The sequence below is a fragment of the Macaca fascicularis genome, chromosome 9 (assembly GCF_037993035.2).
Source record: "Macaca fascicularis isolate 582-1 chromosome 9, T2T-MFA8v1.1".
Lineage (NCBI taxonomy): Eukaryota > Metazoa > Chordata > Mammalia > Primates > Cercopithecidae > Macaca > Macaca fascicularis.
This window is the reverse complement of record NC_088383.1, coordinates 77,775,501-77,790,000: the sequence shown is the minus strand read 5'-3', so window position 1 is coordinate 77,790,000 and position 14,500 is coordinate 77,775,501. Positions and strand designations below refer to the sequence as shown.

The following is a 14,500-nucleotide window of genomic DNA, read 5'->3' as shown; positions in this document are numbered from 1 at the left end:
CTCATGCCTGTGATCCCAGCACTTCTGGGGACTGAAGGAGGAGGATTGCTTCAGTCTAGGAGTTTGAGACCAGCTTCTACAACATCATGAGGCCCTGTCTGTATAAAAAGTCTAAAAAATTATTTGGGCATAGTGGCACACGCCTGTAGTCCCAGCAACTTGGGAAGCTGAGATGGGAGGATTGCTTGAGCCTGGAATCTGGAGCCTGCAGTGAACTATGATTGTGCCACTGCACTCCAGCTTAGGCAACAAAATGAAATTTTGTTTAAAAATACGTGTGCGTATGTGTGTGTGTAAGGTTGCAGCTGGGCACTATGCTTTATGCCTGTAATCCCAGCACTTTGGGAGGCCCAGATGGGCAGATTGCTACAGCCCAGTAGTTGAAGATTAGCCCTGGCAACATACTGAGACTCTGTCTCTACCAAAAAAAAAATTAGCCAAGCATGGTGATGCATGCCTATAGTCCCAGCTACTCAGGAGCCTGAGGTGGGAGGATCACTTGAACTTGGAAGGTCAAGGCTGCCACGGTGAGCCATGAGCCATGGTTATGCCACTCCAGCCTGGGTAACAGAGCAAGACTCTGCCTCAAAAAAAAGAAAATGACTCATCCTGTTGAGTTAACATTAATTTTGTGCATGTAATTATTTTTAAATATTTTATACTATTCAAGTAAATTGATTAAAGGGACAGAGTGCAGTGGTGTCATTAGAGTTCACTGTAGCTTCAAACTCCTATGCTCAAGTGGTCCTCTCACCTAAGCCTCTCAAGTAGCTTGGGCTAAAGACATGTTCCACCATGTCTGGCTAATTTTTTCTTTTTTTTCCTAAAGAGGTGGGGTTTTGCTGTGTTCCCCAGGCTGATTTTAAACTCCTGGCCTCAAGTGATCCTTCCACCTTGGACTCCAAAGGTGCTAGGATTACAGGCACGAGCCATCATTCCCTGCTGGTATTACTCCTCTATTGGACATTTGTTTATTTACTTACTTTTAGAGACAAGGTCTCTGTCGCCGTGGCTGGAGTGCAGTGCATAGTTCACTAGAACCTTAAACTCCTGGGCTCAAGCAGTCTTCCCATCTCAGCCTCCCAAGTGGTTAGGACTACAGGCATTCACTACCACACCTGGCTAATTTATGAGACATTTAGACTCTTCACTTTTTTGGAGGGAGGAAATAAGTAAATCTATAGTTTTGTGGGTTTTTTCCCCCTTCTATTTAGGATGTTTCCTTAGGGTAGACAGCCAGAAATGAGAACTTCTGGGTCAAAGAACATTGAAAAAAATGTTTACGCATGTTAATATGTTTTATTTTCCAAAAATATGCTATCATTTTGCATTTTCACAAGTGTTGAGTGAGCTGTACAAATGTTCTTTTTGCTACATTTGTAAAGTCACACAAAAGGCTGGGCGTGGTGGTGGCTCACGCTTATAATCCCAGCACTTTGGGAGGCCAAGGCAGGCTGATCGCGAGGTCAGGAGTTCAAGACCAACCTGACCAACATGGGGAAACCCCGTCACTACTAAAAGTACAAAAATTAGTTGGGTGTGGTGGTGAGCATCTGTAATCCCAGCTACTTGGGGGACTGAGACAGGAGAATCGCTTGAACCTGGGAGGCAGAGCTTGCGGTGAGCCGAGATCACACCACTGCATTCCAGCCTGGGCAACAAAGTGAGACTCCGTTTAAAAAAAAAAAACCCGGCCGGGCGCGGTGGCTCACGCCTGTAATCCCAGCACTTTGGGAGGCCGAGGCGGGCGGATCACAAGGTCAGGAGATCGAGACCATCCTGGCTAACACGGTGAAACCCCGTCTCTACTAAAAATGCAAAAAATTAGCCGGGCGAGGCGGCGGGCGCCTGTAGTCCCAGCTACTCGGGAGGCTGAGGCAGGAGAATGGCGTGAACCCGGGAGGCGGAGCTTGCAGTGAGCCGAGATCGCGCCACTGCACTCCAGCCTGGGCGACTAAGCGAGACTCTGTCTCAAAAAAAAAAAAAAACCCACAAAAGATAATTGTTAATTGTAGCTAGTTTGTTTCCTATTTCAATATCCACCCCCCCTTTTTTTTCCTGTGTTTTCATGCTCCATATATTCAGGTAAATGACCTCCGAAAAGAATTAGAAAGTCGAGCTCTTAGTTCCAAAGGATTAAAATCCCAGTTAATAGCCCGACTGACAAAACAGCTTAAAGTAGAGGAACAAAAAGAAGAACAGAAGGAGTTAGAGAAATCTGAAAAAGAAGAGGATGAGGAGGATGATAGGAAATCTGAAGACGATAAAGAGGTATGTACTCAATCTATTATTACACTCTGTGGTATTAATATTCATGTATAGGGTGTTCTTGGAATACGTGAGTTAAGATTATGTGTGTGTATGCTTTTATTTATTTGTTTTATTTTGGCTTTTTTTTTTTTTGAGACTGAGTCTTGTTCTGTTTCCCAGGCTAGAATGCAGTGGAGTGATCTCTGCTCACTGCAACCTCCACATCCCAGGTTCAAGCTATTCTGCCTCAACCTCCCGAGTAGCTGAGATTACAGGCACCCGCCCATATGCCCGGCTATTTTTTTGTATTTTTGGTAGAGACAGGGTTTCACCATGTTGGCCAGCCTAGTCTCAAACTCCTGACCTTGTGATTCGCCTGCCTCCGCCTCCCAAAGTGCTGGGATTACATGCGTGAACCCCCGCGCCCAGCTATTTATTTTCCGAGACGGGGTTTCGCTCTTGTTGCCCAGAAGGGAGTGCAATGGCACAATCTCGGCTCACCACAACTTCCACCTCCTGGGTTCAAGCAATTCTCCTGCCTCAGCCTCCCTAGTAGCTGGGATTACAGGCATGCACCACCACGCCTGGCTAATTGTGCATTTTTAGTAGAGATGGTGTTTTTCCGTGTTGGTCAGGCTGTTCTCGAACTCCTGACCTCAGGTGATCTGCCTCTCTCAGCCTCTCAGAGTGCTGAGGTTACAGGCATGAGCCACTGTGCCCGGCCGTGTGTATGCTTTTATTAAGGTGCAATTTACTTATAATAAAATTCAACCTTTTTTGTTAATAGTTCTGTGAGTTTTGTTTTTTTTTTTTTTTTTTTTTTTTTTTTTTTGAGACGGAGTCCCGCTCTGTCGCCCAGGCTGGAGTGCAGTGGCGAGATCTCAGCTCACTGCAAGCTCCGCCTCCCGGGATCACGCCCGTTCTCCTGCCTCAGCCTCCCAAGTAGCTGGGACTACAGGCGCCCGCCACCTCGCCCGGCTAGTTTTTTGTATTTTTTAGTAGAGACGGGGTTTCACCGTGTTAGCCAGGATGGTCTCGATCTCCTGACCTCGTGATCCGCCCGTCTCGGCCTCCCAAAGTGCTGGGATTACAGGCTTGAGCCACCGCGCCCGGCCAGTTCTGTGAGTTTTTACAAATGCATATAGGTATATAACCACCACCAACACCACAATGAAGATACAAAACATTTCTAGGTAAATGGCTCAGAAATTGAGTTCTAGTGAAGTGCTTATTCCAGAATCTGTCTGCTTCTAAAACAGTATGTTTGATTGAATCAAACCTTGAGACTCAGACTATTTATTCAAGCTGTTTTATGCTTCCGTTTTTTGTCCAGTAGAATAACTCCTGGATACATAAGCCTGTTACTTTGTTTTCTGAATTTGAAATACAGGGATCTCAGAAGTGTGTTTTAGCACCAGTAATTGGATAAGCCATATAATCAGTTTCTAAATCTTATACAATATAAAGTACACATTATTTATGAAGAATTCCTTCCAGAAATATTTACTCTAAATCTGCTTGTGATTTAGTGGTCCTCTCACCTAAGCCTGGGTGACAGAGCAAGACCCTGTGAGAAAACAGATAAATCTAGAATGAAATTTTCTTTTTTAAATTTTTTATTTATTTGTTTTTTAGAATATGAAAAATTCTCAGCTCTCCTAAACTTTTCAAAAAATGGTCCATATAATGAAAGATAAAAGAAAGAAATGGTTAAAGGGATCTCTTAGATTAAAGGAGGCTAATGAGACATAACAACCAAATAACTAAGTGAAACCTGACTAGATCCTGGATGGGTGAAAGTAAAAGATACTCGTAGAGAGTATTTTTGGGACAGTTGGAGAAATTTGATTATGGATATGGATATGACATTAGATAATATTAAAGCAGTGTTAAATTTCTTGAATGTGATAATGGTTTTGTAATTTTGTAGGATAATTACCTTGTTCTTAGGTGATGCATGGACTTGTGATTTCTTATTTTTTTACGTATTTATTTTTATTTTTTAATTTTATTTATTTATGGCTGGGCGCGGTGGGTCATGCCTGTAATCCCAGCACTTTGGGAGGCCGAGACGGGTGGATCACAAGGTCAAGAGATCGAGACCATCCTGGCTAACACGGTGAAACCCCGTCTCTACTAAAAATACAAAAATTAGCCAGGTGAGGTGGTGGGCGCCTGTAGTCCCAGCTACACGGGAGGCTGAGGCAGGAGAATGGCGTGAACTTGGGAGGCGGAGCTTGCAGTGAGTGGCAATCGCACCACTGCACTCCAGCCTGGGTGACAGAGTGAGACTCTGTCTCAAAAAAAAAATTTTTATTTATAACTTATTTATTTATTTATTTATTTTTTTTTTGAGACGGAGTCTCACTCTGTTGCCAGGTTGGAGTGCAATGGCACAATCTCGGCTCACAGCAACCTCTGCCTCCTGGGTTGAAGCTGTTCTTCTGCCTCAGCCTCCCGAGTAGCTGGGACTGCAGGCACCCACCACCACACCCAGCTAATTTTTGTATTTTTAGTAGAGACGGGGTTTCGTCATGTTGGCCAGGATGGTCTCGATCTCTTGACCTCATGATCCACCCGCCTCAGCCTCCCAAAGTGCTGCTGTTACAGGCTGATATTGCACTGCTCTTGACCTTATTTTTATTTTTTGAGACAGAGTCTCTCTCTGTTGCCCAGGCTGCAGTGGAATGGCATGATCTCGGCTCATTGCAATTTCTGCCTCCTGGGTTCAAGCGATTCTTGTACCTCAGCCTCCCGAGTAGCTGGGATTACAGGCGCCTGCCACCATGCCTGGCTAATTTTTGTATTTTTAGTAGAGATTGGGTTTCGCCATGTTAGCCAGGCTGGTCTGAAATTCCTGATCTCAGATGATCCACCCACCTTGGCCTGCCGAAGTGCTGGGATTACAGTTGTGAGCCACCGTGCTCGGCCCTCAATGAGTTATTTTCATGATGAAATTGTCCCAGACGTTGGATGGTGGGAGTTCTTTCAAGCTATGTGCCCTTTTGACATATCTTTATCACTTTTTGAGGACTTTTTACTTACTAGCATTTTAAAGCATTTCAATTTTATTTTGTGCTATCCTTGTCCTAGTTCAGGAATCAGTCATTTCCCCAGGAAGCCCTGGTTCCTTTTTAGTGAAGAATGGTATTTAGAAGCCAAGATATGCTCATTGCAATTAGGTTGCTGCTCCCAACCCCCTTCAGTGAACAGAGATACAGAAGATATATAGATAAATAGATAACACTTACGAATATTTAAATCTATATTTATTTCTATATCTTACGCATATTGAAAGCTGTGAATTTACACAGGTGCCTCCAATTCTTCCAATGACATGACTCTGCCCTGTGCCATCTCTGCATGGATTACTCTCCTTGCTCCATCTGGGTTTCAGTGTTTAGTAATGAAGGAGCTCATCATCAATGGGCAGTTGTGGCTCCACCACCCTGCCAGCCTCCATCTCCTGTGTAGACATCTACATTCCTTGAAAAGAGTGCTTTAGGCCGGGTGCAGTGTCTCAAGCCTGTAATCCCAGCACTTTGGGAGGCCGAGACGGGGGATCACGAGGTCAGGAGATCGAGACCATCCTGGCAAACATGGTGAAACCCTGTCTCTACTAAAAAAAATACAAAAAACTAGCCAGGCGAGGTGGCGGGCGCCTGTAGTCCCAGCTACTCAGGAGGCTGAGGCAGGAGAATGGTGTAAATCCGGGAGGTAGAGCTTGCAGTGAGCTGAGATCCAGCCACTGCACTCCAGCCTGGGCAACAGAGCGAGACTCCGTCTCAAAAAAAAAAAAAAAAGAGTGCTTTAGAACTGAATTGTTCAGGATAGATGGAGACAACTTCGTGAGACCCCATCTCTACAAAGAAAAAAAAAAAATTTAACCGAGCATGGTCACATGTGGCTGTAGTCTCAGCTACTGGGGAGGCTGACATGGGAGGATTGCTTGAACCCAGGAGGTCACTGCTATTTGTGAGCTATGATCACACCACTACTCTCTGGCCAGGGTGACAGAGTGAGACCCTGTCTCAAAAAAAAAAAAAAAACTTTGTGTATAATGAAATGCACAAACCCAGTCCCTTTTTGGATTGGCTTTTAGCAGGCCTGGTTCTCCCTTCCCACTGCCATTTCTATTAGAGAAGCTGAAGAATTGCTACAGATAGGGTCAGATACATGATCTGTCTACCAATCAGATACTCACTTTCTGAATTTTGAATGTTAAGAATATGATGCAGAATGTCTGTGTCTCTTGTAACATTTTCTTTTAGCACACTTTAAAAATAGTTAAAATTTTCATCTGCCGTGTGGTGGTGTCTTTCTGGCCCACTTTCGTCATCTACAGGGATATAATTCTGCTGCTGCTTCTCACTCTTTTTTTAAAAATACTAAATTTGTGTGGGATTTGACCTCAATATTTGAATCATTTTTATGTGAATTTAGATTGTCTGAATTTTATAAACGTAGTTTCTTTCAGATAGCTTTTCTAAATTCATAGAGCTCTGCTCTTTTGTTGTTTTGTTTTGTCAGAAACATACGCTGGCTTGCTTTCTGAAGTTTGCTGTTTCTTTTGCCCTTCATCACTTTTTGTCTGGGTGTTCTCCTATGTCTTTGTTGTTCCTCTCCTACTCTCAGCAGTTTCTCCTCAGTATAGGGCCCTAGTAAATGAGCTTTGCAAGTTTGTAAGGCTAGAGTGGCCTAGGCCTCTTCAGATCTTAAAATAAATTCTCTATTCACTCTCTGGTTAGGGGTAAAATTTTGCCTAGTTTCAGCTGCTGCACTTTCCAGTAAATACCTACTGGCTGTTTTTTGGTTTTCTTGTTCTCCCATTGCTTCCTTATGCTTTCTTTGGACACATTCATCAGTAACACATAGGTCTTTTGGCCTTTTCCCACCCATTTGCATATTGGTTTGTGGGGATACCTTGTCACTTAGTTTTGTTATGAATGCTATCGGTTTTTGATTTTGATATCTATATTGCTTTGTGTTTTTAGTGTGAGGTTTCAGGAAGATCTAAAACCTATGCTACCACTACTATTTTCCCAGAATTTTCTAATTTATATAATCTCAATATAGATAACTTTTCCCCCTCTTTACATGGCAGTTTCTTATGCTGGGAAATCCAAAAGAGAGTTAGGAGCCATCAAAGCTTACTACGCTTAGTGAATTTGAACTTTCCTCCCTTCTCAACCCTTATGGTTAGTGTAAGCACCATGAAGAGTCATGGGAATTTTGTTCCTTTATGTGGTATATATTCGATGTATATTCATCTTGGACGTGTATATACATCATACTTGCAGATTTAACCTTGACTTGAAATTTGAAATATTTAGGAAGAAGAAAGGAAACGTCAAGAGGAAATGGAACGTCAGCGTCGAGAAAGAAGATATATTTTGCCTGATGAACCAGCTATCATTGTACATCCAAATTGGGCTGCAAAAAGTGGCAAGTTTGATTGTAGCATCATGTCTTTGAGTGTCTTGTTGGACTACAGATTAGAGGATAATAAAGAACATTCATTTGAGGTAATGTTTTCAGTTTGAAATAAGAACCATATAAGGGCCACACATTATGACTAGTTAATATATCTCTGAAATCTTTTTTCTTTGTTTTTTACTTTTTTTGTTTTTTTGGTTTTTGGGGTTTTTTTGACACAGAGTTTCGCTCTGTTACCCATGCTGGAGTGCATTGGCGTGATGGTGGCTCACTGCAACCTCTGTCTCCTGGGTTCAAGCAATTCTCCTGCCTCAGCCTCCCGAGTAGCTGGGATTACAGGCACCTGCCACCACACCCAGCTAATTTTTGCATTTTTTAGTAGAGATGGGGTTTCACCATGTTGGCCAGACTGGTCTCGAACTCCCGACCTCAGGTGATCCGCCTGCCTCAGCCTCCCAAAGTGCTAGGATTACAGGCATGAGCCACTGCGCCCAGCCCCGAATGCCTCTTTTTCATTGCTTGTTTTTTTGAGTTTTTGTTGGTTTTTTCTTGTAATCTACTTCTTGGGAAAAAAATAGATGATTTGTCCTCTAAAGTTTCCTTACAGACTCACTTTTGCTGATTGCATTTCCCTGCTATGGTTTATGCGTTCCTCTATTCCCTGTATTTCATTTAAATTGATTGTTGGGTCTAAATTTTTAATTAAGTTCAGTTCTGTTTTTTCCCTAAGACGCTTTCATAAGTAGTGTGGTGTGTTCTTTCTTCAGGATATCCGTAATGTCTAGTTGACTCTTTTTGGGGATGAGGTAATGCTTTATTTTATTTATTTATTTATTTATTTTTTTGAGACGGAGTCTCGCTGTGTCGCCCAGGCTGGAGTGCAGTGGCCGGATCTCAGCTCACTGCAAGCTCTGCTTCCCGGGTTTTTACGCCATTCTCCTGCCTCAGCCTCCTGAGTAGCCGGGACTACAGGCGCCCGCCACCTCGCCCGGCTAGTTTTTTGTATTTTTTAGTAGAGACGGGGTTTCACCGTGTTAGCCAGGATGGTCTCGATCTCCTGACCTCGTGATCCGCCCGTCTCGGCCTCCCAAAGTGCTGGGATTACAGGCTTGAGCCACCGCGCCCGGCGAGGTAATGCTTTATTATCTTCTCTAGAATTAAAATAGCATTTAGGCCGGGCGCGGTGGCTCAAGCCTGTAATCCCAGCACTTTGGGAGGCCAAGACGGGCGGATCACGAGGTCAGGAGATCGAGACCATCCTGGCTAACACGGTGAAACCCCCGTCTCTACTAAAAAATACAAAAAACTAGCCGGGCGAGGTGGCGGGCGCTTGTAGTCCCGGCTACTCGGGAGGCTGAGGCAGGAGAATGGCGTAAACCCGGGAGGCGGAGCTTGCAGTGAGCTGAGGTCCGGCCACTGCACTCCAGCCTGGGTGACAGAGCGAGACTCCGTCTCAAAAAAAAAAAAAAATAGCATTTAATACCATTTAAAGAGATTAAAAATTTAACTAGTGTTTGAGTTGTAAGAGAAAATAATTGTTTAACTTTTCATTATTAATCTATTTTTTGTATAATTATTTTATTACTTATTTTATATATTTATTTTTGAGACAGAGTCTCACTTTGTTGCCCAGAATGGAATGCAATGGCACAATCTCAGCTCATTGCAACCTCTGCCTCCCAGGCTTAAGCAATTCTCCTGCCTCTCTCTAGGGTAGCTGGGATTACAGGCACAACGCCTGGCTAATTATTTGAATTTTTAGTAGAGACAGGGTTTCACCATGTTGGCCAGGCTGGTCTCAAACTCCCAACCTCAAGTGATCCACCCGCCTCACAAATTGCTGGCATTACAGGCATGAGCCCACTGCGCCCGGCCTATTTATTTATTGAGACAGTCTCCCTCTGTCACCCAGGCTGGAGTGCAGTGGCTCGATGTTGGCTCACTGCAACCTCCGCCTCCCGGGTTTGAGCTGTTGCCCTCCTTCAGCCTCCTGAGTAGCCGGAATTGCAGTTGCACGCCACCAACCCCGGCTAATTTTTGTATTTTTAGTAGAGACAGGGTTTTCCCATGTTGACCAGTCTGATCTTGAACTCCTGACCTCAGGTGATCCACTTGCCTTGGCCTCCCAAAATGCTGGGATTACAGGCATGAGCCATTTCACCTAGCCTGTATCATTATTTTAGAGCAGCTTTACAACATGTAGTTTAGTTTACAACATGTTAGTTTTCAAAACAATTGAAAACTTTTATCTCTGTGTAATTGCTTCACTCCTTAAAAATAGAATTTCCAACATAATTAATTTTGTAGTGCCCTGTACAAAATCATATCTAAAATTATTGTGTTTAATTATTTTATCTTATCAACATATCTTATGTTCTTTTGTTTTCTAAATTATATTGGAAAAATCAGTCATGCTTCTTTGAACCAGAAGGTCATTGTTCACCAGCTGGTAAGATGAAAATCAAGGAAGACTAGAGACCTTTGAGGATTACTGAGGCAATTATAAAACATAAAGTCCATGCTTATTAGTTTTCATATAAAACATGTTATAAATATTAAAATATGTCCAAGTTGTTGGGATTTTTTTTTCCAATGTTAATTATTCCAATAAGCAGATGTCCTTAAAATTTGATGCTATATGACGTTATCTTTTTTTTAAGCAGTTGCCTGGCTGGGTGCAGTGGCTCATGCCTGTAATCGCAGCACTTTGGGAGGCTCAGGCAGGTGGATCACCTGAGGTCAGGAGTTTGAGACCAGCCTGGCCAACATGATGAAACCCCATCTCTACTAAAAATACAGAAAATTAGTCAGGCTAGGTGATAGGCTCCTGTAATCCCAGCTACTCAGGATGCTGAGGCAGGAGAATCTCTTGAACCCAGCAAGCAGAGGTTGTAGTGAGGCAAGATTGTGCCACTGCACTGCAGCCTGGGCAACAGAGTGAGACTCTGTCTCAAAAAATAAAAAAAGTAAGCAGTTGCCATAAATTGAAGTAATTCCTAATGGTGCCATCCTTGTAATAATCACTTAATAAATAAATACATAGACTGGGCACAGTCACTACAGCATTTTGAGAGACTGAGGTGGGAGAATTGCATGAGCCCAGGAGTCTGAGGCCAGCCTGGGCAACATAATGAAATTCCATCTCAATATGAAATAAAAAAGATTGGGCAATTAATGAAAAATAGGCTAAAATAAATTATAGTTATAATAAATTTGCATTGTCCTTTGTAATCAGAAAATGATTTGATTAAACTATTTTAGCAAATATATCAGATTTGCAAAGATGACACATTTAAGGGCTGTGGTCACCCATTTCAAGTTTTAGCCCTTTTTTGGAGACGGAGTCTCACCCTGTCGCCCAGGCTGTAGTGCGATGACATGATCTTGGTTCACTGCAACCTCCGCCTCCCAGATTCAAGTGATTCTCCTGCCTCAGCCTCCTGAGTAGCGCTGGGATTACAGGCGTGTGCCTCCACACCCAGCTAATTTTTGTATTTTTAGTAGAGAGAGGTTTCACCATGTTGACCAGGCTAGTCTCGAATTCCTGACCTCATAATCCACCTGCCTCAGCCTCCTAAAGTGCTGAGATTACAGGCGCAAGCCACCGCATGGCCGGTTTTAGCCCTTTTTAAGAGTCTATTGAAAGCAACGGACTTTAGCCTTAGAAATCGGGTACATAAGCTGGGCGTGGTGGCTCACGCCTGTAATCCCAGCACTTTGGGAGGCCAAGACGGGCGGATCACGAAGTCAGGAGATCAAGACCATCCTGGCTAACACGGTGAAACCTCATCTCTACTAAAAATACAAAAAATTAGCCGGGCGTGGTGGCGGGCGCCTGTAGTCCCAGCTACTTGGGAGGCTGAGGCAGGAGAATGGTGTGAACCCGGGAGGCAGAGCTTGCAGTGAGCCGAGATCGCGCCACCGAACTCCAGCCTGGACGACAGAGCGAGACTCCGTCTCAAAAAAAAAAAGAAAAAGAAATCGGTCCATAAGGCCAGGTGCAGTGGCTCACACCTGTAATCCCAGCACTTCAGCAGTCCAAGGCAAGCGCATCACCTGAGGTCAGGAGTTCAAGACCAGCCTGACCAACATGGACAAACCCCATCTCTACTGAAAATACAAAATTAGCTGGGTGTGGTGGCACATACGTGTAATCCCAGCTACTCAGGAGGCTGAGGCAGGAGAATAGCTTGAACCTGGGAGGCGAAGGTTGCGGTAAGCTGAGATCATGCCATTGCACTCTAGCCTGGGCAACAAGAGCAAAACTCTGTCTCAAAGAAAAAATAAATAGGTACATAAAAAATTTATAATATAGGCCGGGCACAGTGGCTTACGCCTTTAATCCTAGCACTTTGGTAGGCCGAGGCAGACGGATCACGAAGCCAGGAGATCAAGACCATCCTGCCTAACACAGTGAAACCCCATCTCTACTAAAAATACAAAAAATTAGCTGGGTGTGGTGGCGGGCACCTGTGGTCCCAGCTACTGGGGAGGCTGAGGCAGGGGAATGGTGTGAACCTGGGAGGCAGAGCTTGCAGTGAGCCAAAACTGCGCCACTGCACTCCAGCCTCGGCAACAGAGCAAGACTCTGTCTCAAAAAAAAAAAAAAAAAAAAAAAAACCCCAAAAATTTATAATACATAGCAATAGCCTGTTACCTGGGGATGCTTGCGTAGTAGTAATAGATGTTCCCTATTCAGGGTTTAAAATTGTTTCCCTAATCCAGAATTTTCTTCTCCTAGCTACCAATATGACTTATTTCCTCATTGCCTTCAGTTCACTTTTTAAATGTCACTTTATCAGAGAAGCCTTGTCTTATTATTCTCTCTTGTTGTTCTGTAGGTGTTTATCCTGCTTGTTTTTCATATAATTTGATGTTGATTTGGTTATTCCTTGTCTTAAAAACCGGGCAGCCCCAGAACCAGAATAGGTTAACAGAGACTTCATGATTTGGTTATTTATTACTTCTCTCCACTGGCTGGATGATAGGAGAGGTTTTTACCAGCTTTCTTCAGTGCTGTATCCCTAATGCCTAAAATAGGCCCTGTACATACCAGGCATTTGATGTAAAATTTATTGAGTAAATTAATAAGGTACACTTATCATGAAGATTAACAGTTGGTTGGCTTTGCGGGGTGGCTCACAACCTGTAATCACAGCACTTTGGGAGGCCGAGGCGGGTGGATCACCTGAGGTCAGGAGTTCGAGACCAGCCTGGCCAACATGGCGAAACTCCATCTCAACTGAAAATACAAAAATTAGCCGGGGTTGGTGGCACAAGCTTGTAATCTCAGCCACTCAGGAGAGTGAGGCAGGTGAATGGCTTGAACTTGGGAACCAAAGGTTGCTGTGAGCCCACATCACGCCACCGCACTCCAGTTTGGGTGACAGAGCAAGACTGTCAGGAAAAAAAAAAAAAAAAAGATTAATGGTTGTGTTAAAAATTTGATAAGTGGCCGGGTGAGGTGGCTCACTCCTGTAATCCCAGCACTTTGGGAGGCTGAGGCGGACAGATCACAAGGTCAGGAGATCGAGACCATCCTGGCTAACACGGTAAAACCCCGTCTCTACTAAAAATACAAAAATATTAGCCAGGCATGGTGGCGGGCACCTGTAGTCCCAGCTACTTGGGAGTCTGAGGCAGAAGAATGGTGTGAACCCAGGAGGTGGAGCTTACTGTGAGCCAAGATCGCACCACTGCACTCCAACTGGGTGACAGAGCGAGACTCCGTCTCAAAAAAAAAGAAAAAAGGTTGATAAGTTTACATAATCATTATATGTGGCAAGTTTTTATTTGCTAAATTACTGTGCTAACTTTATTATTTCTGTTGAAATTTGGCTAGGTTCATGTTGGTATCTTTTTATAGGTTTCATTGTTTGCGGAACTTTTCAATGAAATGCTTCAAAGAGATTTTGGTGTCCGTATATACAAATCATTACTGTCTCTTCCTGAGAAAGAGGACAAAAAAGAAAAGGATAAAAAAAGCAAAAAAGATGAGAGAAAAGATAAAAAGGAAGAAAGAGATGATGAAACTGATGAGCCAAAACCCAAACGGAGAAAATCAGGCGATGATAAAGATAAAAAAGAAGATAGAGATGAAAGGAAGGTCTGTAATAACAACCTGCTTTAGAACTTTCAGTTACTCTTCTACGTTATAAAGGTTGATGTTGATTTCCATCAGAATATTAGATGTAAAAGCCAAACTGAAAGATTTTACTATATTAGAAAATCAAGTCTTTGAAACCATCACGGCTAACACGGTGAAACCTCGTCTCCACTAAAGATACAAAAAATTAGCCAGACGTGATGGCACATGCCTGTAGTCCTAGCTATTGGGAAGGCAGAGGAAGGAGTATCACTTGAACCCGGGAGGCGGAGGTTGCAGTGAGCCAAAATCACACCACTGCACTCCAGCCTGGGCGACATAGCAAGACTCCATCTCAAAAAAAAAAGAAATTCAGATCTTCAAATTAAGCCAATATGAGCATCTATAGCTAGTTTTCTAATACCTTATTCTTAAAATTTTTTTTCCCCTTTTTTTGAGATGGAGTCTAGCTCCGTTGACCAGGCTTGCTGAAGTCTAGTGGTGTAATCTTTGCTCATTGCAACCTTTCCCTCCCAGGTTCAAGCAATTCTCCTTCCTCAGCCTCCCAAGTAGCTGAGACTACAGGTGCATGCCACCTTGCCTAGCTAATTTTTTTTTTTTTTTTTAAGTAGAGGCAGGTTTTCACCATGTTGGCCAGGCTGGTCTTGAACTCCTGACCTCAAGTGATCTGCCCACCTCAGCCTCCCAAAGTGCTGGGATTACAGATGT

General features: G+C 43.5%; 1 protein-coding gene and 1 long non-coding RNA gene across 21 annotated transcripts in view; one reads left to right on the top strand and one right to left on the bottom strand.

The window, feature by feature from the left end:
- Positions 1-14,500, bottom strand: part of LOC135965132 (uncharacterized) — a 213,136-nt gene that overhangs the window by 10,592 nt on the left and 188,044 nt on the right. The gene's annotated exons all lie outside the window — the stretch shown is intronic.
- The window catches only part of CCAR1 (cell division cycle and apoptosis regulator 1), a 78,965-nt gene that overhangs the window by 43,698 nt on the left and 20,767 nt on the right, over positions 1-14,500 (top strand). For all 20 annotated transcript variants that reach the window (XM_065520998.1, XM_065521000.2, XM_065520993.2 and 17 more), the window contains 3 exons: positions 2,086-2,271; positions 7,584-7,775; positions 13,553-13,792. In XM_065520998.1, the coding sequence (XP_065377070.1) occupies positions 2,086-2,271; positions 7,584-7,775; positions 13,553-13,792 (618 nt within the window). The remainder of the gene's footprint in view (positions 1-2,085; positions 2,272-7,583; positions 7,776-13,552; positions 13,793-14,500) is intronic.